At 42.2% G+C, this 23054-nt stretch overlaps 1 protein-coding gene across 1 annotated transcript in view; it reads left to right on the top strand.

Moving 5' to 3' along the window:
* PRELID3A (PRELI domain containing 3A) overlaps window positions 1-23054 on the top strand; it is an 84663-nt gene that overhangs the window by 17794 nt on the left and 43815 nt on the right. The window contains exons 2-4 of the mRNA XM_075828370.1: window positions 4246-4414; window positions 7661-7750; window positions 9866-9936. Of these exons, the coding sequence (XP_075684485.1) occupies window positions 4246-4414; window positions 7661-7750; window positions 9866-9936 (330 nt within the window). The remainder of the gene's footprint in view (window positions 1-4245; window positions 4415-7660; window positions 7751-9865; window positions 9937-23054) is intronic.

Consider the following 23054-nt stretch of genomic DNA (forward strand, 5'->3'; position numbering starts at 1 on the left):
GAAAGGGTGTTCGTCCTGGATCCCTCACAGGCGAACCGGAATACATGGCTGGATTTGGGTAGAGAGTACTTGCAGGTCTTGAGGGATAAGACTTCTCGTAGTCTATTTTTTAGTAAACAGTCTCATTTTGAATTGGGCAATCAATCGGGTAAAATTCTTGCTCATGTGGTCAGGAACAGTTCTAGATCCCCTCCGGTGATGTGTATAGCGGGGCCAGGCGATAGACTCTGCACTTCCCCGGGGGATATTCTCACGCAATTCACACACTTTTATGATCAGCTGTATTCTTCGCGGGTTGATTATGCGCTGGATGAGTTGGAGTTGTATTTGGATGGAATAGCGTTTCCTACTTTGACAGCTGAGCAGGTGGCAATGCTAGATGCTCCTTTTACTGTGGAAGAAATTTTGGAAGGGATGGCGTCTATGTCTAAGGGGAAGGCTTCAGGGCCGGATGGTATTCTCCTTGAGGTATATTTACAATATGGGGAGCTGCTGGCCCCCCAATTGTTGGCCCTGTTTGAACATAGCTATGAACATAGCTATGGGAGCTCTGCTCTTCCGGATTCCATGTGTGATGCCACCATAATTGTGTTGTTAAAACTCAGGTAAAAACCCTGATGAATGTGGTTCATATAGACCGATTTCACTGCTGACAGTAGATTACAAAATCCTGACAAAGATGCTGTGATAAAGGAGATTATCCATCCAGATCAGTGTGGCTTTATACCGGGCAAGTCCACCTCGGAAAATATAAGACGGGTGTAGGTAGTGGCACAGATTGGCTGGGGGGAACAGCAGGACTGGGCTTTGGCGTCTCTGGCATATATGGGGATTAGAATAGAGCCCAAAGAGGACCGCATAGGGTTATATGCGGACGACATGGCGCTTTTTATGGCTAACCCCAATGCCACTCTTCCTAGGGCCATTTCCCTTATTAATGACTTTGGGAGGTATTCTGGGTTGCTGATTAACTGGTCCAAATCGTATCTGATGCCTTTGAGGCAGGATGACTGTGGTTGGGGCACTCAGTTCTGTGGTTTATAAGTTAATTCAGAATTCAAATACCTGGGGATTAATATTGCTAGGGATAGCTCTCGATCGTATGGGTTAAATGTAGCACCTCTTGTGACGTACCTAAGGGATAAACTACAGGTGTGGAAAAGCCTGCCTCTGTCGTTGGCAGGTCGCGTTAATATACTAAAGATGATTGTCTTGCCAAAGCTTTTGTATGTGCTGGAACTTATTGATGTATTGGTGCCTAAACGTTTCTTCAAAATAATAAACTCGCTGTTCAAGCCATTTGTATGGGGGGGGGGGGGAGATCTAAACTCAAGCTTTCTACTCTTCAGAGACCTAAAGATGAGGCGGGGGCTGCGTTACCAGATGTTTTTTTATATTATCTGGCGGGTCAGCTCAGGTATTTGATATCTTGGGTCTCCCCCCCCCCCCCCCCTAACGACTAATGCTGAGTGTCATATGGCTCGGGTCCTGGGCTTGAAAAGCCTGTGGCCGGTATTGGAACCGCATGATTGTAGACATCGCGCTCTGTTACCCTTGCATAAGTTGGCCAGACGAGTATGGCAACAGGTTAGAGATCTACTGGGGTTTGTTGGGGTGGTGGCGGAGAGTCCGCTGTGGGATAATCCGAGTTTTTCTCATCTACATGGGCTATTGGGGAAGAACTATTGGTCCTCTAGAGATGTAAATACCCTATCACAACTACTAACGGGGGATGGTTCGGTCATGGCGGTGAGTGAGATTCGGGCGGCTTTTAATATACCACCGGGGGATGAGTTATACTGTATGCAGCTTCACCGTGCTCTACTAGCACAATTCCCACTGAACTCCACAAACATCTCTAGATATGACTTGGTGGTGAGGTTGGGTACTTCGTTTACGCGTGGAGTCGTGTCCCAAATGTATTCCTTTCTACTAGATGCTAAATTGCGAATGGAGCCCCTGGCGGCTGAGGATAGGTGGCGAGAACTTATTCCACAACTTACAGCTGAGGACTGGAGGGAGGCTCAGGGGTCCCACTTGCTGGTTTCACCCGCTGCTAATAATAAACTGGTGCAACTGTTCATCATCCACCAATGTTATTTAACGTCCATAAGATTATACCGTATGGGACGGATGGCATCCTCACAATGTCATAGGTGTGGGGAGGATAGGGCTGATTTTATTCATTTGATGTGGGGATGTCACTGGATCCTTAGCTTTTGGGAAGAGGTGGTCGCACTATTGACGGCAGTGATGGGGAAGACGATACCTCGCAGGCCGGAGGTGTGTTTGTTGGGACTGCTTTCAGAGGAGCAGTGGTCGATATATGAGAGGACCTTTCTAGCACCTGGTCCAGCTTTCCTGTATGGGGTTGTGCTATGAAGAAGCAGTGGCCCCTCTTCTCTATATCTGCCCTTTCTTAGCGGTCACCGCCACTTGGGCTACATGTATGTGAAATCGACAAGTAGCTGAGTAAGTACATGGTAAAAAAGGGTGAAGTTCCAATCCCCTGAATAGATGATTGATTGATAAAGCACAACATAGAATATGTTGTCATTCTCCTTTGTAGTAGAGAATACTCATTCTCCTAAGAATAGGATTTTTCTGTCTTTCACAAATTACAACTGTTGTCTAAATGTTCTCACCTGCTTGGTCGTAGTATGATAGCTTAGATAATCACTTATATTTCCCTTCAGTATTTACTGTTTAACCCAGTGACGTGAAGTGGAGGTTTTATTCGATGAACAATCTTGTTGCTGTTGGGATTATAGACGTCACTGGTTGTCTACTTTACCCTTTATTCTCAGAGATATAACCTTTGTCATGTACTTACTCCTTTATGTTCATGTCTGTCACCCACCAGTGTATAAATTCTTATTGAACAGTATTGTCTGGACTGAATGTCACTGTGTCCTGAATATAAAACAGCTTAGGCTAGAACTTCTTTTATGCGTTACGCATGGCTTTGCACTGACGTAATGAGAAAGGTTTTTATCCAATTTAAATGGCAGTACCAGGGTTACTGAAAAGAAATCTCTAAGATTTATATTTGTTACCTTTTTTATAACATTTTTTAAAACTTTCATGCAAATGACGGGATACTTGTAACAGCGGAGTTTCAACAATCCACCCTTTTTACATACACCAGTGTAAAAGTAATAACATTTAAGAGGCTTAATTAACCAAAAGGACTGGGATTGATAAACTTCAGTCTGTCTAAGCCTCATTTTTCCTTGACTACAGACCTCATGGAATAGTTGGGTTGCCCCAATACACATTGGCCAGCTTAACATATGAACAGTGTTACCATTAGAGATGCTAATTAAAAAGTGAGAGCCAAAACGACTGCATACAGAGTGAATGGGGCGTGTCATATGACACAAAACCCTGCAGTCATCCTGTGTGCCACCCTATTAGGCACCGTATCCTGGAAATCTTGGCAGGAGATTTTAACACTGCGGTCAAAGATGGAGGTAAGGGCACTATAAATACTGCCAATAAGACCTCGAAACGCTGAAGCACCTATGTTTATGAAATAATTTCTTAAATATTAGACAAGAGAAAATGTGAGTAGTTGATCAAGTTGGGAAATGGTCACCGCTAATATGTAGTTCGTGAAAAGTGACCTCTTAAATAAATTGCGTGCATACATTATGGGCTGAATGAGCGGAAAGAATTGGTGTGCCTTAGGCTATAGTCAGTAATACTATTAGGGTATGTGCACACGATAACGACAATTACGGCTGAAATTACGGAGCTGTTTTCAGGAGAAAACAGCTCCTGCATTTCAGACGTAATTGCTCGTACTCGCGTTTTGTGTCAATTACAGCCGTAATTTGGAGCTTTTCTTCATTGAAGTCATTGAAAAACGGCTCAAATTACGTCCCAAGAAGTGTCCTGCACTTCTTTGACGAAGCTGTTATTTTATGCGCCGTCTTTTGACAGCGACGCGTAAAATTACAGGCCGTCGGCACAGTACGTCGGCAAACCCATTGAAATGAATGGGCAGATGTTTGCCGACGTATTTGAGACGTGTTTTCAGGCGTAATTCGAGGCGTAAAACGCCTCGTTTACGCCTGAAAATAGGTTGTGTGAACCCAGCCTTACAGTTACTTATTGCATGGCATCTTTTGTTGACAGATGACCATGGAAGTCCTTATTCTTAGCACCCAATAAGATCCTTGCACCACAATTACAAGACTGCAAAACTAATGATTTTAATATATTGTATACCTGTACTTACAGTCACCCATGGGATACAGTAATAAAGGCAGCCATGAGGAAATACCCTAATCCCATGAATCCTTGTGTAGTAGGTGTGGATGTGGTTGATCGGAGTCTGGATAACCAAGGAAGATTACACAGTTATCGCCTTCTCAGCACTGAGTGGAGGCTGCCAGGTCTTGTGAGGGCAGTAAGTACAATTTTGTAAAGATTAATTTACCAAAACAATTTGAAAACCACAATGTCACTTTGCTAAGAAGTTCTTTTGTTACTCGTCCAAGATTTCTCCTCACATACAATGTTGCACAAATATTTGGCCTTAATACGTCATGTATATAAAACCCCTAACAGGCATTACACTTTTCAAAATTGAATGTTTTTATATATTGCTATATCTACAATTAATATGTTAAATCTAAGCTGATGTGAATTATAGTGTATAACCGTGTTAGGCCCCCCCTTACATCATGTTAACTGATTTCTGTCAGAAGTATATGTCGGGAGGACTCCCGACGTATGCCTCTGACGGAAGGCTGCATTGTATCCCACTATGCATAAGGTGGGATACGTTGCCCAAGCAGCCCTGTCCCTTTTCCGAGTGCTCGAGGACAACGGCCCTGGGGAAGGTCCTGACATCACTATTTCTACCGCGAGATCCCTCTGGATGAAATTGCGTAGTCTACTACGCTATTTCAGCTTTAAAAAAAAAGGTATTCTAATGTAAACCAGCCCGACTAAGGCAAAAGTACACTCTTTTGGCCTGTGTCAGAGCAAAAGGGGCCCTATTCACAGTGCAGATCTGAAGGGGGCTTTACCAACATGCTTTACAACTACCAAAGTAAATTTGAGGCTACATACTCACCCTAGCTTCACTACCCCAGCCCCTCCAGGTGATCTTGGTTCAGGCATAAAGGACCCATAGAGGTGAGTCTTGTGGAACTTTTACAAAAGAACAGGTGCCCTTAACTTTATAATTTTCTCTATGTATGAAGTAGAGCGGTTACAAACCCACACCCACAAAAATATAAATTCCTTTATCGAGCAATCTTGTTGTCAGTCAACTCACTTCAGAACTAAAGTAATAACGCTTATGCATTTTAAAGCCATGAAAGTGCTAATTATCATGAAATCCTAGAGTGCGTAGGCAAAGGGTTACATTTACTTCAGCCCTAATTGGACAGAGAATAGGTTAAATAGCAATAATTTTTAAACAATTATTAGCAACTGCAATGCTCTCTACAAAACCTGATCACACAACAAACTAAACGTGAAGTATGCAGCAATACATTTAATAGGGTGGTAATGTACTGCCTACGGACTCCAGGAAGCTATAATTTCAGGTAGGTACATTTTCATGAACCTGGTCCTCCTACGGCAGCACAGCAATGGAACATAAGAAGCAATACAAGGGAGGGAAAATTAAACAGCCTCATTCTCCAAGGCCACTTTCTGTGGCAGCAACATCCAGCCTGTAGCTGCGGAAAAGCTGTTGACGAGACTTATGTTTTATTTTCCGGAAGTCACAGAGGATAGTCATCTACAAAAAAGAAGATGGCATGAGAAACAGCAAAATATAATGCAGATGGACCACTCCACAGTGCCCGCACCAAGACTGGTAGTCACCTATACCGTAGAAGAGCCTAAAAGGCAACAAAAAAAGAGCAGCAAGGTAAGCTTAACGGACGCTAACCATACAGAAACCTAATAACGGAGCGCTAAGACACCTCAGCAATAGTATCAGCCAGAACAATAACTGCCAGCAAAGACTCACAGGTGGAGGTTTACAAAGCTAATTGCGCCAGAATTCTGGCTCAATTTGCTTCATAAAACTGGCGTATAGGCCATGCGCCATGTTTATTATGTGTTTTAGACACTTTTTGCAGCTCATTAGACAGTCTTGAAGAGGGTCTAGAAAGGGAGACGTGGCCTAAAGTATGACAAATAGCAACCAAAATATTGGTCTAAAGTAAGCCAACCAAGAGGTGGCATAAAAAATAGAAAAGAGCCTTACATGTTTAGAAAGATGCGGCAAATTTATTATACAGTGTGCACAACCGTGACAGACCTGGTGCATATTCTATCTGCTTGGTCTAGTTTTAATCTAAGTTTAAGGCCTAGTTCACACAGAGTTCTTTGCAGGCAGAAAAAAATCTGCCTCAAAATTCCTTCAGGAATTTTAAAGCAGATTTTGACCTGCCTACACTTTATTGCTGCGTTTTTCGGTCACAGCCATTGAGCACCGCGGGCACAAAACACCACGAAAAACGCTTTTTCTGCCTCCCATTGATTTCAAAGAGAGGTCAGAGGTGGCAAGAAAGGACATGCAGCTTTTTTCCCCCGTGCTGAGTCTGAGGCGGTTTCAGCGTCAAAGTCAGCGCCAAAAAACTCTGTGAACTGGGCCTTCGACAGTAATAATAAATCTGCCCCACAGTGCCTAAGTAAAAGAATGAAGTCTTCAGCATTTATACTGGGGAGCTAAGGATATAATCCCACTCACCTCATATTAGCCCACGCACATCATCCCTACAACTAGCAGGATACTCGAAGTCTGTAACCTCAGATATAACAGGCAACGGGTGAAAAACACCTGAGCGACTACAATAGTATGCATATACCGGAAGGCAAGGACCACTCCTAGCACTAGATAGAGGACTCCCAATACATTGTGAAGCTAAGGCATCCAATTTACCTCACAAAAAAAACGCCCTAGTCTCCATGGTAGGCAGAATTTCCAAATCAACTCTGAGCCACCTTAGAGATTTAAACAGAAGAGTGGGATTGAAAGCTGAGACCATTTACTGTTTTAGTGATGACGAAAACAACAGAATATCACTCCCTCAATAGAGCCACCTCTACCAGGGAGGAAGGGAGCACAACCTAACTGTCCATACCTCAGAAGAAACAAACACATTTGGTTTGTTGTGGGATCAGGTTTTGTAGGGAGCACTCACTAAATATTGCTAATAAACTTGTCCTCTGTCCAATTAGGGCAGCTTAACCCATTGCTGTGATGCCTTTGGACGACCGGGAAAGCAAGTTTTCTGCAGCCTACATGTGCAATTAAAAGAAAAATTATTCCAATCCGCATAAGAAACATGTACATCGAATCTTAAACACATTTTGAACAAATGCGCATAGAATGATAAACAGCATACCTGAACTCAAAGTATAATGTTTCTTCCCTGTTCTTTCATACCTACATTACTAAAGGTGCTAGCATTATCCCCCTGGACTTATAGGGAATATCTGGAAATGGTTGAAAGGTTTTTAGTTTCTTAGTGGACAGCATCCATAAATATTCTAAAATACTAAATTGTAGATTACCGGTGGTGCAGTCAATGCATTATATTATGTTATGTATTCGTTTTACGGACTGTCACTAAATTTGGTAAGAAAAGATTCTAGTTGGAACATGCTCTCCTATGATTAATTTCAGATTCTCGGAACCAGCAGAACTTTGACATATATTAAGGAGCATTCCGTAGTGGATCCAGTAGAAAAGAAAATGGTATTATGTTCAACAAATGTGAGTATCATTTTGATAATTTGCTGCCTATTTTGAGCTTCAGGATGTGGTGATTTTTGTTTTGTTTTTTCATCGTTGCATTGTAAGGGCCATAACAATTATTTTTCCATTGAGATAACTGTTTTAGGGTTTATTTTTTGCGGGATGAGTTGTATGTTTAATGGCACTATTTTGGGGTTATTTTGTCTAACTTTTAAAATAATTTTTTTAAGGGGGGGGTTCGAAAAAGACAGCAATTCTATCATTGTTTTTGGGGTTTTCTTTTTTTACAGGGTTTACCATACAGTATAAATTACATGTTAACTTTATTCTGTGGGTCAATACGTTTTCGAAGATACCAAATTTATCTAGTTTATTTTGTTTTGCTATTTTTGTACAATAAGAACACTTTTTTAAAAATATAATAGTTTTTGTGTTGCTGCATTCCAAAACCCATAAAAAATATTTTTTTTACTACCATAAAAACATTTTTATTAAAAAAAATAAATCATTTGTTTTGCTGTGGCCATACTGAGAGCCAGTGCTTTTATATTTTTCTGTGGACAAAGCTGTGTGAGGGCTAGTTTTTTTGCATGATGAGTTGACATTTTGGTTGGTACCATTTTGGGGTACATACAAGTTTGTGATCACTTTTTGTTCAGTTTTTCGTAAGGTGAGAAAAAAAAGCAGCAAATCTGGCTTTGTTTAAAATAAATACATTTTTATTAGTTTTTTTCCTTTCATTAATATATTATTTTTTTACCATTTTTTGGTCTGACTAGGGGACTAGACTTTGCAATTGTTGGATTGCTAATTGAATATACTGCAATACTTCTGTATTGCAGTGTATTATGCCTGTCATCCCCGTGCTGACAAGCATCTTATTAGGCCCTGGCATCCTAGATGGCTATGACAATGGCCCCCCAGCTGCCATGGTAACTCATCGGCAACCTGCAATCGATTTTGGGAAGGGCGATGGGCTGGCAGAGGTGCGATTACAGCCGTTAGAGCAAGGTGTCAGCTGTATAACACACCTGGCACATGAAAGTGGGGACGCAGGCACAGCTCCTGTGCCCGCTCCATCTTTATGACGTACATTTATGTCAATTTGCGGTAACTGTATAGTTATAGTTAAATGAACATCATACTTCAGGAAGAGGTAATATCCAACACTAATCACATGGGCCAGGAAACATGAAAGAAGACTTTTGTTTTAACTACGGTATGTCCTCTGGGACTCTCCAGTTTTATCTTTTGTTCATATATGTATATCATACATACACTTCTCAAATATTACCTGGAACATCATGTAAAAAAACATTTGTTAAAAAGGAACAGCTATTTATGGATATCCATTGTGGAACTCACCCTCCCAACTGGAATTGTACTTTATACGTTTTAAATAAAAACCTCGCCAGCTGGATTTCTACCCCTCCCCCCCAACCTCACCTCCATCACAATGCAATTTTTTTTTCATTTAAGACATGTATAAATTATTTATTTGAATGTTCTAAACCAACTTATAGCTACTATGTTGCTTCCAGAAACCACACCTACTTTACTACAGGAATCATATTCACAGCTGTTAGGGGAGAGAGATAGATGACTGTATGGCAATAGCTATACATCATCTACAGAGCACAGGAAGCGCCCGCGAGGATCTCTCATTGGCAACGGCAGTTTCCACAGGATGATTGATATCTTTGGTTGCCACCCTATGCATGCATAGACTGTTGCTATGCGATTGTGTAGGCAAGTAGTGCAGACAAAAAATAGTAACCAATCAGATTAGAACTATGAAAATTCTAAGGATGGGTGACAAAAAGTAAAGGAGTGACGTTGTTGGCTATATAACTTTTTTTTTCTCATTTATAACTTTTTTTGTTAACTTTTTTAAAAAGTTGCATTTCATAAATGTGTTTATATCCTGCCAAGCCCAATTCTAGCGCAAATGATTAATAAATATGTCGCACAGCAGATTAGACACTTACAATTTATTTTTTTTCACAAAAAAAATAACAGCAAAAATACATTTATAAGAGTGGGCCTGAGTGTCCCATTTGCCCAATTTAAAAAGCAATACAATAATATTATTAGGAGTTTATATTGAAGTAAAATTTTATTTTTCCATTTAAGATCTCACTTACAAATTTGGTGTCTGTTGATGAAAGGTTGGTTTACACCCCCCATTCGGAAAATCCAGAAGAGTAAGTGGACTAAAATACAAAATTATTTTTGATTGTTTTTTATGTTTGATCAATTTCAATGTTAAATTTTATGTTACAAACAATGGTTTCTTTTCACCTCACAGTGCATGTAACAACATAATAGCTTGCTGTAAGGGCACTAAACTTCTGTTGACAGATCCTGTAAATTTCAGTGGGATCTTACAAGTCTAATGACTGTTGGCTGCTACCACACACATTCCCCCAACATCTGCCCTCTGGAACATAAGGATCAAACACCGGTCCGATCACAGGACATATCCAATAATGTTATGGCATAAATAATACTATCTCAACAAATAATCAGTGGCAGCCCCTTAACCCCCTAAAGAGGCTCTGTCACCACATTATAAGTGGCCTATATTGTACATGATGTGATCGGCGCTGTAATGTAGATTACAGCAGTGTTTTTTATAGCTATATCGTTATTTGCAGTCACATAAACACACTATAACGCTACTCATGTGTTATAAATATGAATATACATTACCCCCAGCCAGGGCGTCATGTGTATTCATTCTCCTGACCACTTCTGTAGCTTCTCTGTGATTTACAGCATAGCAAGATTACGCTGTAAACTGTCATTCACAGCAAGATCGAGCTGTGCTGTGCTGTAAATCACACAGACGCTACAGAACTGGTCAGGAGAATGAATACACGACGTCCTAGCTGGAGGCAATGTATATTCATTGTCATGACACATGCGTAGCGTTATAGTGTGTTTATGTGACTGCAAATAGCGATATAGCTATATCGCTATCTGCAGTGTAAATGAATGGAGAGAAGTGTATGACGCTGATTGGTCACTGATTGGTCAGCATCATACACTCCTCTGTACAACGCCCACTTGGTTATATAGTAAAACACGCCCAGTTGTCCATTGAGAAACTTATTAGCATAAAGCTAATATAGGTCATAACTCCTTCAAAAATGATCATTTTTCTAAATAAAAAACACTGCTGTAATCTACATTACAGCGCCGATCACATCATGTACAATATAGGCCACTTATAATGTGGTGACAGAGCCTCTTTAAGGACGCAGCCTAGTTTGGACCTTAAGGCCGGATTCACACGAGCGTGTGCGTTTTGCGCGCGCAAAAGGTCTGCAAAAGGTCCGTGTGTCATCAGCATATGATGCGTGGCTGCGTGATTTTCGCGCAGCCGGCATCATTATGACACTCTGTTTTTATGTTTGTAAACAGAAAAGCACGTGGTGCTTTTCCGTTTTCATTCATTCATTTTACTGCAGTTGCGCGAATCACGCGCGGCACCCAGAAGTGCTTCCGTGTGCCGAGCGCGATTTGCACGCACCCATTGACTTCAATGGGTGCGTGCTGCGCGAAGCACGGCCAAATATAGGACATGTCGTGCGTTTCACGCAGCGGACATACGCTGCGTGAAATTCACTGACAGTCTGAACGGCCCCATTCATTAACATAGATCCGTGCGACGCGCATTAAAATCACGCGCGTAGCACGGACGTATTATACGTTCGTCTGAATAAGCCCTAAGGCTCAGAGCCCATTTTTCAAATCGGACATATTTCACTTTATATGGTAATAACTTGGGAATACAAGTGATTCTGAAATTGTTTTCTCGTGACACATTCGGTTTCATATTAGTGGTAAAATTTGGTCGATATATTCAGTGTTTATTTGTGAAAAATAGGAAAATTTAGAAAAAATTAAATTTTTCTGAATTTAAATGCATCTGCTTGTAAAACAGATGGTTATACCACCCAAAATAGTTACTAGTTCACATTTCCCATATGCCTACTTTAGATTTGCATCGTTTTTTGAACATTCTTTTATTTTTCTTCGACGTTACAAGGTTTAGAACATAAGCAGCAATTTCTCATATTTTTAAGAAAATGTCAAAAGTTGTTTTTTTTTAAGGTACCTTTTCGGTTTTGAAGTGGCTTTGACGGGCCTATGTATTAGAAACCCCCCATAAACACCCCATTTTAAAAACTAGACCCCTCAAAGTATTCAAAACAGCATTTAGAAAGGTTTTTTTTTAACCCTATAGGCATTTCACAGGAATTAAAGCAAAGTGGAGGTAAAATTTGCAAATTTCATTTTTCTTGCTGAATTTCAAATTATTATTTTTTCTGTAACACAGAAGGTTTTACCAGAGAAACACTACTAAATATTTATTGTCCAGATTCTGCAGTTTTTAGAAATGACCCATGCGTGGCTCTAGTGTGCTCGTGGACTAAAACACAGGCCTCAGAAGTAAAGAAGCACCTAGTGCATTTTGGGGCCTCTTTTTTATTAGAATATATTTGAGGGTCTTACATACTGGGAGTACTACTTCTGGGGTTATCTCACACATTTATCAGTTGTTGCTCAGTAAATTTTTGGATAAGTACCCCTTGATGGCTTCTCGAAAATGGGAAAGGGATATGGGTCCCATCTCTGAAGAACAATGGTCAGATATCATGGAAGCAGTTCCGAATATTTCTCTTAGTGAGGCTGGGCGCCTCTCCCAATTATATATTATCCATAGAGTATATAAGACTCCTAAAAAATTTTTCCACATTGGTGTACGGAGTGATTCTACTTGTCTCAGATGCTCGGAAGATGGGGCTGATCATATGCATATGTTGTGGTCATGTCCACAGTTAACTACATATTGAACAGACGTACTGAAGCTGATTCAGGATGCTTATGGGCTTACACTTCAGGGGACTCCTATGGAGTGTGTTTTGGGGTGTGTTACGCATATTCCGACTTCTGTCCTGGGGCGGCTGGCTATTGCAAGGCTGCTATACATAGCTAGAAAACGTATTGCATTACACTGGATACAAGGCGCCCCGCCGACTAGGAGCGAATTCATTGCTAAAGTGAATAAAATGATTGTGTAAGGCTTCATGCACACAACCGTGCTCGTAATTACGACTCGTAATTACGAGCACGGCCGGCCGCGGGCAGCCGGCTGCTTTTGCGAGCCGTGCTGTCATTATAAAGTATAGCAGCACGGCCCGTAAAATAGAAAAATAGAACATGTTCTATTTTTTTAACGGCACGGGCACCTTCTCGTGAGAAAACGAGAAGGTACCCGTGGCTAACAAAAGTCTATGAGCCCGTTATTGCGGGTCGTAATTACGACCCGCAATAACGGGTGTTTTTACGGTCGTGTGCATGAGGCCTTAGAAAAAGCTGTGTATGTAAAGCGCTTAAAAAATTTGATTCCATATGGGGACCATGGCTAGGTGTATCGGAATCTGTATCATAAACTGTGCCCGTGGATTCTCTCTGGCTGTCAGCTTCTGTACTGTACTTGGATTACATTTATATGCTGGAAGTGAGGAGAGGGGGGGATTAAGAGAATCCTATGTCTGTTTTACATTTGTATTGTACTTGTTTACAGGTGAATTACTTATTCGACATTTGGAATATGTCTCACCTCATATGTCTTTTATTTCTGTAATTTTTGATGGTGCCTGGGGGGAGGGTTAGGGAAAGGGTTTGTATGGTGTGTTTTGTATTGTCTAATTTTAAAATTTCAATAAAAAATATCTGATTTAAAAAATGAATATATTTGAGGCAGCATGTCAGGTTTGGAGAGGTTTTGAGGTGCCAAAACAGTAGGAATCCACCAAAATTGACCCCATTTTGGAAACTACACCCCTCAAGGAATTCATTTATGGTTGTTGTTATCATTTTGACCCAACAGTTTTTTCAGAGCACGTATTTGAATTGGGCTGTGAAATTAAAAAAATTTAATTTTTTCCAATAAGATGTCATTTTTTATCAATTTCTTATTTTCATAGGGAATAAAATACACCATTTTGTTTCCCAATTTGTCCTGAGTGCGGCAATACCCCATTTGTGGTGATAAACTGCCATTTGGGCCCATGGTAGGGCTCCGAAGGAAAGGAGCGCTAATTGTTCTTTGGAGTTCAGATTTTGCTGGATTGGTTTTCGAGTGCCATGTCGCATTTGCAGAGCCCCAGAGGTATCAAAGCAATGGAAACCCACCAGAAGTGACCCCAATTTGGAAACTACACACCTGAAGGTATTAATTTTATGGGTGTTGTGACCATTTAGACCACACATTTTTTTCACAGAACTTATTTGAATTGGGTTGTGAATTAAAAATAATTTTATTTTTTCCAATAATATGTCGTTTTGGCTCAAAATTTCTTATTTTCACAAGAAATAAAATACCCCAATTTGTAGCCCAATTTGTCCTGAGTGCGGCAATACCCCATTCGTGGTGATAAACTGCAGTTTGGGCCCATGGGAGGGCTCAGAATGAAAGGAGCGCTATGTGTTCTTTGGAGTCCAGATTTTGCTGGATTGGTTTTCGTGCGCCACGTTGCATTTGTGGAGCCCCAGAGGTATGAAAAAGCAATGGAATCCCCCAAGAAGCGACCACATTTTAAAATCTAGACCCCCTAAGGCATTCATCTAGAGGTGTAGTGAGCATTTTGACCCCACAGGTATTGTCTAAAAGGTAATGCGCAGCAGATGGTGCAGTGTGAGATTTGCAATTTTCTATATATGTATTCCATTTCAGTGTCCAATATATTGTGCGCATGCGCCACCAGAGACATACACCCTATAAATTGTAATGTGGGTTCTCCTGGGTACGGCAATACCCTACATGTGGCTGTTATCTGCTGCCTGGGCACACGGCAGGACTTAGAAGGGAAGGACCACTATTTGGCCTACTGGGGATTTTCTGGTGCTAATTCGTGAATGCAGAAGCCCCTGAGGTACCAGTTCAGTTGAAACCCCAAGAAGTGACCCTGTTTTAAAAACTACACCCCTTAAGGCATTCATCCAGAGGTGTAGTGAGCATTTTCACCGGAGACATACAACTAATAAACTGTAATGTGGGTTCTCCCGGGTACAGCAATACCCTACATGTGGCTGTTATCAGCTGCCTGGGCACACGGCGGGGCTCAGAAGGGAAAGATGAGGGGGATAAGCTGTGCGGAGTGCATCAGGGTAAGTAAAACTGGGGTAGATTAAAAATCAAGGGATGTATGATAAATTTTAAAACCCTTTCATACAGAGCCCTGGTTTTTCGGGACACGTGTCACATTGATATATTGTGTCCTTCCTTATGCCCCTCTTATAGCAGACCTTGCACCTCTTTTGACTTTTTCCCTTCTTTGCAAGTTTGAGGAACTTCTCCTGGAAAGTGTTGCCCTGGTACGATGCGTGTGGCCTCGCTTACAGAAGTACTGGGTGCCCCCTTCCTGGTCCCTAAAGATTAGGTTCTTGATAACCACCTCTTGAAATTCCAGGAAAGTTCCCCTCTGGCCTGCACATCGACGTAGCACGTACACATTGTACAATGCCATCGGCCTGCTTCTTATACCACACCGCATGGCGCTGTAGTGCTTCAGGACTTGATCTGACAAGTCCACCCCTCTCATGTACCTATTGTAGTCCAGGATGCAGTCTGGTTTGGGGGTTTCTGTACTGGTACCACGTACAGGTACATGTACGTGTGGCCATGTATTGTTGTCAATACAAGGACATCTCTCTTGTCCTTGTACTTGACACACAATATGTTGCTGCTAGAATGTGCCCTGCTCTCACCCCTTCTGAGTGTTTGCCCAAACAGTGTCTTAGGGAGGACTCTCAGATTTCTTCTAGCAGTGCCGCATGCCGCAGTACTTCTGGGAGTGAGGCAGTTGAAGAGTGGGACGCTGGTATAAAAATTATCCAGGTAGAGGTGGTAACCCTGGTCCAGCAGTGGGTGCACCAAATCCCACACAATTTTTGCATTAACTCCCAGTAAGGGGGGCATTCTGGGGGCTGAATACTGGTGTCCTTCCCTTCATATATCCTAAATTTGTACATATACCCTGATGCTCTCTCACACAGCTTATACAACTTCACGCCATATACCTTGCCCGCTCATACTGGCAGAAGTGAAGCCTCCCTTTAAATTGTACCAGGGATTCATCAACAGAAATACACGTCTCGGGGGTGTATGCTTGGGAAAACCGGGCACTGGAATGGTCTAATAGGGGTCTCCGTTTATACAAACGGTCAAAACTGGGGTCATCTCGGGGTGGGCGCTGCTTATTATCAGTATAATGTAAGAAGCAAAGTATTGCCTCTTTTTCTTTTTTTAGGTTACAGTTCAGTTCTGAAGTTGCTTTGAGGGGCCTATAAATTAGAAACGCCCATAAAACACCCCATTTTAGAAACTAGACCCCTCAAAGTATTCACAACAGCATTTAGAAAGTTTATTAACCCTTTAGGTGTTTCACAGGAATTTAAAGCAATGTTACATAGTTACATAGTTACATAGTTAGTACGGCTGAAAAAAGACACATGTCCATCAAGTTCAACCAAGGGAAGGGAAAAGGGAAGGAAAAATTTCTACACATAGGAGCTAATATTTTTTTGTTCTAGGAAATTATCTAACCCTTTTTTAAAGCCATCTACTGTCCCTGCTGTGACCAGCTCCTGCGGTAGACTATTCCATAAATTCACAGTTCTCACTGTAAAGAAGCCTTGTCGCCTCTGCAGCTTGAACCTTTTTTTCTCCAGACGGAGGGAGTGCCCCCTTGTTTTTTGAGGGGGTTTTACAAGGAACAGGATTTCACCATATTTTTTGTATGTGCCATTAATATATTTATATAAGTTAATCATGTCCCCCCTTAGTCTTCTTTTTTCAAGGCTAAATAGGTTTAATTCTTTCAATCTTTCCTCATAACTTAAATTCTCCATGCCCCTTATTAGCTTCGTTGCTCTTCTTTGTATTTTTTCCAACTCCAGGGCATCCTTTCTATGAACTGGAGCCCAGAACTGAACTGCATATTCTAGATGAGGCCTCACTAATGCTTTGTAAAGTGGCATTATTACATCCCTGTCCCGCGAGTCCATGCCTCTTTTAATACACGACAATATCCTGCTGGCCTTTGAAGCAGCTGATTGACACTGCATGCTGTTATTGAGTTTATGATTTACAAGAACACCCAGATCCTTCTCAACAAGTGAATCCGCCAGTGTAGCTCCCCCTAGGACATATGATGCATGCAGGTTGTTGGTACCAAGATGCATAACTTTACATTTATCTACATTAAACTTCATTTGCCAAGTGGACGCCCAAACACTTAGTTTGTTTAAATCTGCCTGTAATTCATGAACATCTTCCATAGTCTGAACTATATTACATAGCTTGGTGTCATCTGCAAAAATAGAAATAGTGCTATTAATCCCTTCCTCTATATCATTAATAAATAAGTTGAATAATAGTGGTCCCAGCACTGAACCCTGGGGTACACCACTTATAACCGGGGACCATTCAGAGAAGGAATCATTGACCACAACCCTCTGGATACGGTCCTTGAGCCAATTCTCAATCCAATTACAAACTATATTTTCTAAACCTATAGTCCTTAATTTACCCATTAGGCGTCTATGGGGGACAGTGTCAAATGCCTTTGCAAAGTCCAAAAACACTAAATCCACAGCGGCCCCTCTGTCTAGACTTCTGCTCACCTCTTCATAAAAACAGATTAGGTTAGTTTGACAACTTCTGTCCTTAGTAAAACCGTGCTGGCTGTCACTTATAATGCTATTTATTGTCACATAATCCTGTATATAGTCCCTCAATAGCCCCTCAAACATTTTCCCCACGATGGATGTTAAGCTTACTGGTCTATAATTACCCGGGGAAGACCTAGAGCCCTTTTTGAAAATAGGCACCACATTTGCCCTGCGCCAGTCCCTTGGCACTATACCAGTCACTAGAGATTCTCTGAATATTATGAAAAGGGGGACAGAAATAACTGAACTAAGCTCTTTAAGAACTCTAGGGTGTAACCCATCTGGTCCCGGAGCCTTGTGCACATTTATTTTATTTAATTTAGCTTGGACCATCTCTACATTCATCCAATTCAGTATATCAACTGATATATTAACAGCACTGGCACCGGCTACATCAGCTGCTCTTTCTTCTGTTGTATACACAGAGCTAAAGAACCCATTTAGTAACTCTGCCTTCTCTTGATCCCCTGTGATCAACTCCCCATTACCATTATTTAGGGGTCCTACATGTTCAGACCTTGGCTTTTTTGCATTTATATGCTTGAAGAATTTTTTAGGATTTGTTTTACTATCCTTGGCCACCTGCCTTTCATTTTGTATTTTTGCTAATTTTATTACATTTTTACAGATTTTATTAAGCTCTTTATATTTTACAAAGGCTACAGCTGTACCCTCAGATTTGTATTTTTTAAATGCCCTTTTTTTGTCATGTATTGCCCCTTTCACAGAAGGTGTAAGCCATGTGGGGTTTAATTTGAGTCGTTTATACTTATTACCTGTAGGAATAAATTTTGCACTATAATAACTCAAAGTAGATTTGAAAATCTCCCATTTATCATTTGTTCCATTATTTGACATTAGTTCTTCCCAGTCTATATCCTGAATTGCAGCCCTCATCCTGGGGAAATTGGCTTTCTTAAAATTAAATGTTTTTGCCCTCCCAGCCTGCGTTTGTTTTTTACAGTATAGGTAAAATGTAACTATATTGTGATCACTGTTACCGAGGTTTTCACGAACATTGACATTCCCAACAAGATCTGCATTATTAGAAATGACCAGATCCAACAGAGCTTCACCTCTAGTCGGGTCTTCCACAAACTGGCCCATAAAATTTTCCTGCAACAGGTTGAGGAAATGTCTCCCCTTTGCAGTTGAAGCCGAACCATGACACCAATTAATATCCCGGAAATTAAAATCTCCCATTATCACTACAGTACCCGCCTGTGCAGCCCGCTCCATCTGTTTATATATCTGACCTTCCATCTCCTCAGTTATATTGGGGGGTCTATAGATTACACCAAAAGTAATTTTTTCAGTGTTTACCTCCCTTTCTAGTTCCACCCACAAGGTTTCAACCTCCTCACAGTCTTCACCCACTATTGTCTCTTTCACACTCGCCTTCATATCACTTCTCACATACAGACATACACCACCACCTTTCCTATTTGTCCTGTCTTTACGAAAAAGTGTAAAACCCTGTAGATTTACAGCCCAGTCATGTGAAGAGTCCAGCCATGTTTCAGCAACACCAACTATATCTATATCTTCTTCCAGTATTAAGGCCTCCAGCTCCCCCATTTTGCTTGCTAGACTTCTGGCATTTGTGAACATACACTTTAACTTGCCTGTCAGTTTTTCACTTTTATTATCAGAAATGTGATTTGACATTAATCGGTCCTTTTTATTTACACTGATGTTTTGTAACGAAAGGATCTCCTTATCTTGTTGTCTAGTCCTCTCCCCACATTCTGTTTCTCCCCCCACCAATATAGTCTGACCCCTCTCTAACCTGGCTACCCCTTTTTTTTCTACATTGACCTCCCTCCTCAGCCCTAGTTTAAATACTCCGCCACCCCAGCTAGAATTCTCTCCCCCAGCACAGCGGACCCCCTTCCATTTAGGTGCAAATCATCTGCAGAATACAGTTTGTACCCCAATGAAAAGTCAGCCCAGTGCTCTAGGAACCCAAATCCTTCTCCTCTACACCAAGACTTCAGCCATGCATTTAACTCCCTAAGCTCCCGCTGTCTTTCCTGTGATGCGCATGGCACAGGCAGTATTCCTGAGAATACAACCTTGGAGGTCCTTCCCTTCAGCTTGTAGCCTAGTTCTTTAAAATTATTCTTAAGGCTCCTCCACCTACCATTTATTCTGTCGTTGGTACCGACATGGACCACGACAGCTGGATCATCACCAGCCCCTCCCAGCAATTTGTCCACCCGTTCCACCACATGCCGAACCCTGGCACCAGGGAGACAGCAAACCATTCGGTTGAGGCGGTCATGGCGACAAATTATTCTATCCGTCTTCCTGATTATAGAATCCCCAACAACTATCAATTGTCTTGGCTTGCCTGCATTACCATCCCACCGACTACTAGCTGGGCTGTTCTCCCGGCTGTTAGGGAGATCAGTATCCACTAGGGCTGCCTTTTCTGAGACTGACACCCTCGCATCATCACCCAACCTGGCAATTTTGCTTGGAATGCCAGAAACCGGATCGGCCTTCCTTGTCTTTGACCCCTTTCTACTGCCCCTAACTACATTAACCCAGCTACTTACCTGATCCTGCTCACCCATGTCTTCACCCTCCAGTTCTAACCCACTAACTGCATGCTCCGTGAGCAGCAAGCTCAGCTCAAGATTGTCTATCCTCCTCAGTGTTGCATTCTGCTCCTCCAGATCTCTAATACGAGCTTCCAGGTGAACAACATGCTCACATCTGCCACAGAGATATTCACCCTGGAACTCCGGCTCCAGTCGTGTATACATATGACAAACTGTGCACTGAAGAAAACCTCCAATCTTGCTATCCATTATCCAAGTTACACCAAAACAGCGAACAATTGTCAAAGAAAAAGAAGAGTACTTACTGGGGCTTCAACTCCTCTTTTCAACTCCGGTTTTAGAACTCCACTTAGTTCACAAGCCACTTAAACCACCAAGCTCAGAAAGAGCAAGCTCAAAATGAGGTCTGCTGACTAATTTATACCACCTGTGTCCAGTTAACCCCTTCCCCCTCGTCAGCTGTTCAGCTGGAACGAATCTGTGTCCAGTTAACCCCTTCCCCCTCGTCAGCTGTTCAGCTGGAACGAATACAGAAATACAGCAACACAATACAGAAGTACAGCAACACAATCCGGTTTTAGAACTCCACTTAGTTCACAAGCCACTTAAACCACCAAGCTCAGAAAGAGCAAGCTCAAAATGAGGTCTGCTGACTAATTTATACCACCTGTGTCCAGTTAACCCCTTCCCCCTCGTCAGCTGTTCAGCTGGAACGAATCTGTGTCCAGTTAACCCCTTCCCCCTCGTCAGCTGTTCAGCTGGAACGAATACAGAAATACAGCAACACAATACAGAAGTACAGCAACACAATCCGGTTTTAGAACTCCACTTAGTTCACAAGCCACTTAAACCACCAAGCTCAGAAAGAGCAAGCTCAAAATGAGGTCTGCTGACTAATTTATACCACCTGTGTCCAGTTAACCCCTTCCCCCTCGTCAGCTGTTCAGCTGGAACGAATCTGTGTCCAGTTAACCCCTTCCCCCTCGTCAGCTGTTCAGCTGGAACGAATACAGAAATACAGCAACACAATACAGAAGTACAGCAACACAATCCGGTTTTAGAACTCCACTTAGTTCATAAGCCACTTAAACCACCAAGCTCAGAAAGAGCAAGCTCAAAATGAGGTCTGCTGACTAATTTATACCACCTGTGTCCAGTTAACCCCTTCCCCCTCGTCAGCTGTTCAGCTGGAACGAATCTGTGTCCAGTTAACCCCTTCCCCCTCGTCAGCTGTTCAGCTGGAACGAATACAGAAATACAGCAACACAATACAGAAGTACAGCAACACAATCCGGTTTTAGAACTCCACTTAGTTCACAAGCCACTTAAACCACCAAGCTCAGAAAGAGCAAGCTCAAAATGAGGTCTGCTGACTAATTTATACCACCTGTGTCCAGTTAACCCCTTCCCCCTCGTCAGCTGTTCAGCTGGAACGAATCTGTGTCCAGTTAACCCCTTCCCCCTCGTCAGCTGTTCAGCTGGAACGAATACAGAAATACAGCAACACAATACAGAAGTACAGCAACACAATCCGGTTTTAGAACTCCACTTAGTTCACAAGCCACTTAAACCACCAAGCTCAGAAAGAGCAAGCTCAAAATGAGGTCTGCTGACTAATTTATACCACCTGTGTCCAGTTAACCCCTTCCCCCTCGTCAGCTGTTCAGCTGGAACGAATCTGTGTCCAGTTAACCCCTTCCCCCTCGTCAGCTGTTCAGCTGGAACGAATACAGAAATACAGCAACACAATACAGAAGTACAGCAACACAATCCGGTTTTAGAACTCCACTTAGTTCACAAGCCACTTAAACCACCAAGCTCAGAAAGAGCAAGCTCACAATGAGGTCTGCTGACTAATTTATACCACCTGTGTCCAGTTAACCCCTTCCCCCTCGTCAGCTGTTCAGCTGGAACGAATCTGTGTCCAGTTAACCCCTTCCCCCTCGTCAGCTGTTCAGCTGGAACGAATACAGAAATACAGCAACACAATACAGAAGTACAGCAACACAATCCGGTTTTAGAACTCCACTTAGTTCACAAGCCACTTAAACCACCAAGCTCAGAAAGAGCAAGCTCAAAATGAGGTCTGCTGACTAATTTATACCACCTGTGTCCAGTTAACCCCTTCCCCCTCGTCAGCTGTTCAGCTGGAACGAATCTGTGTCCAGTTAACCCCTTCCCCCTCGTCAGCTGTTCAGCTGGAACGAATACAGAAATACAGCAACACAATACAGAAGTACAGCAACACAATCCGGTTTTAGAACTCCACTTAGTTCACAAGCCACTTAAACCACCAAGCTCAGAAAGAGCAAGCTCAAAATGAGGTCTGCTGACTAATTTATACCACCTGTGTCCAGTTAACCCCTTCCCCCTCGTCAGCTGTTCAGCTGGAACGAATCTGTGTCCAGTTAACCCCTTCCCCCTCGTCAGCTGTTCAGCTGGAACGAATACAGAAATACAGCAACACAATACAGAAGTACAGCAACACAATCCGGTTTTAGAACTCCACTTAGTTCACAAGCCACTTAAACCACCAAGCTCAGAAAGAGCAAGCTCAAAATGAGGTCTGCTGACTAATTTATACCACCTGTGTCCAGTTAACCCCTTCCCCCTCGTCAGCTGTTCAGCTGGAACGAATCTGTGTCCAGTTAACCCCTTCCCCCTCGTCAGCTGTTCAGCTGGAACGAATACAGAAATACAGCAACACAATACAGAAGTACAGCAACACAATCCGGTTTTAGAACTCCACTTAGTTCACAAGCCACTTAAACCACCAAGCTCAGAAAGAGCAAGCTCAAAATGAGGTCTGCTGACTAATTTATACCACCTGTGTCCAGTTAACCCCTTCCCCCTCGTCAGCTGTTCAGCTGGAACGAATCTGTGTCCAGTTAACCCCTTCCCCCTCGTCAGCTGTTCAGCTGGAACGAATACAGAAATACAGCAACACAATACAGAAGTACAGCAACACAATCCGGTTTTAGAACTCCACTTAGTTCACAAGCCACTTA

Source organism: Rhinoderma darwinii, chromosome 5, assembly GCF_050947455.1.
Source record: "Rhinoderma darwinii isolate aRhiDar2 chromosome 5, aRhiDar2.hap1, whole genome shotgun sequence".
In the NCBI taxonomy this organism is placed as follows: domain Eukaryota; kingdom Metazoa; phylum Chordata; class Amphibia; order Anura; family Rhinodermatidae; genus Rhinoderma; species Rhinoderma darwinii.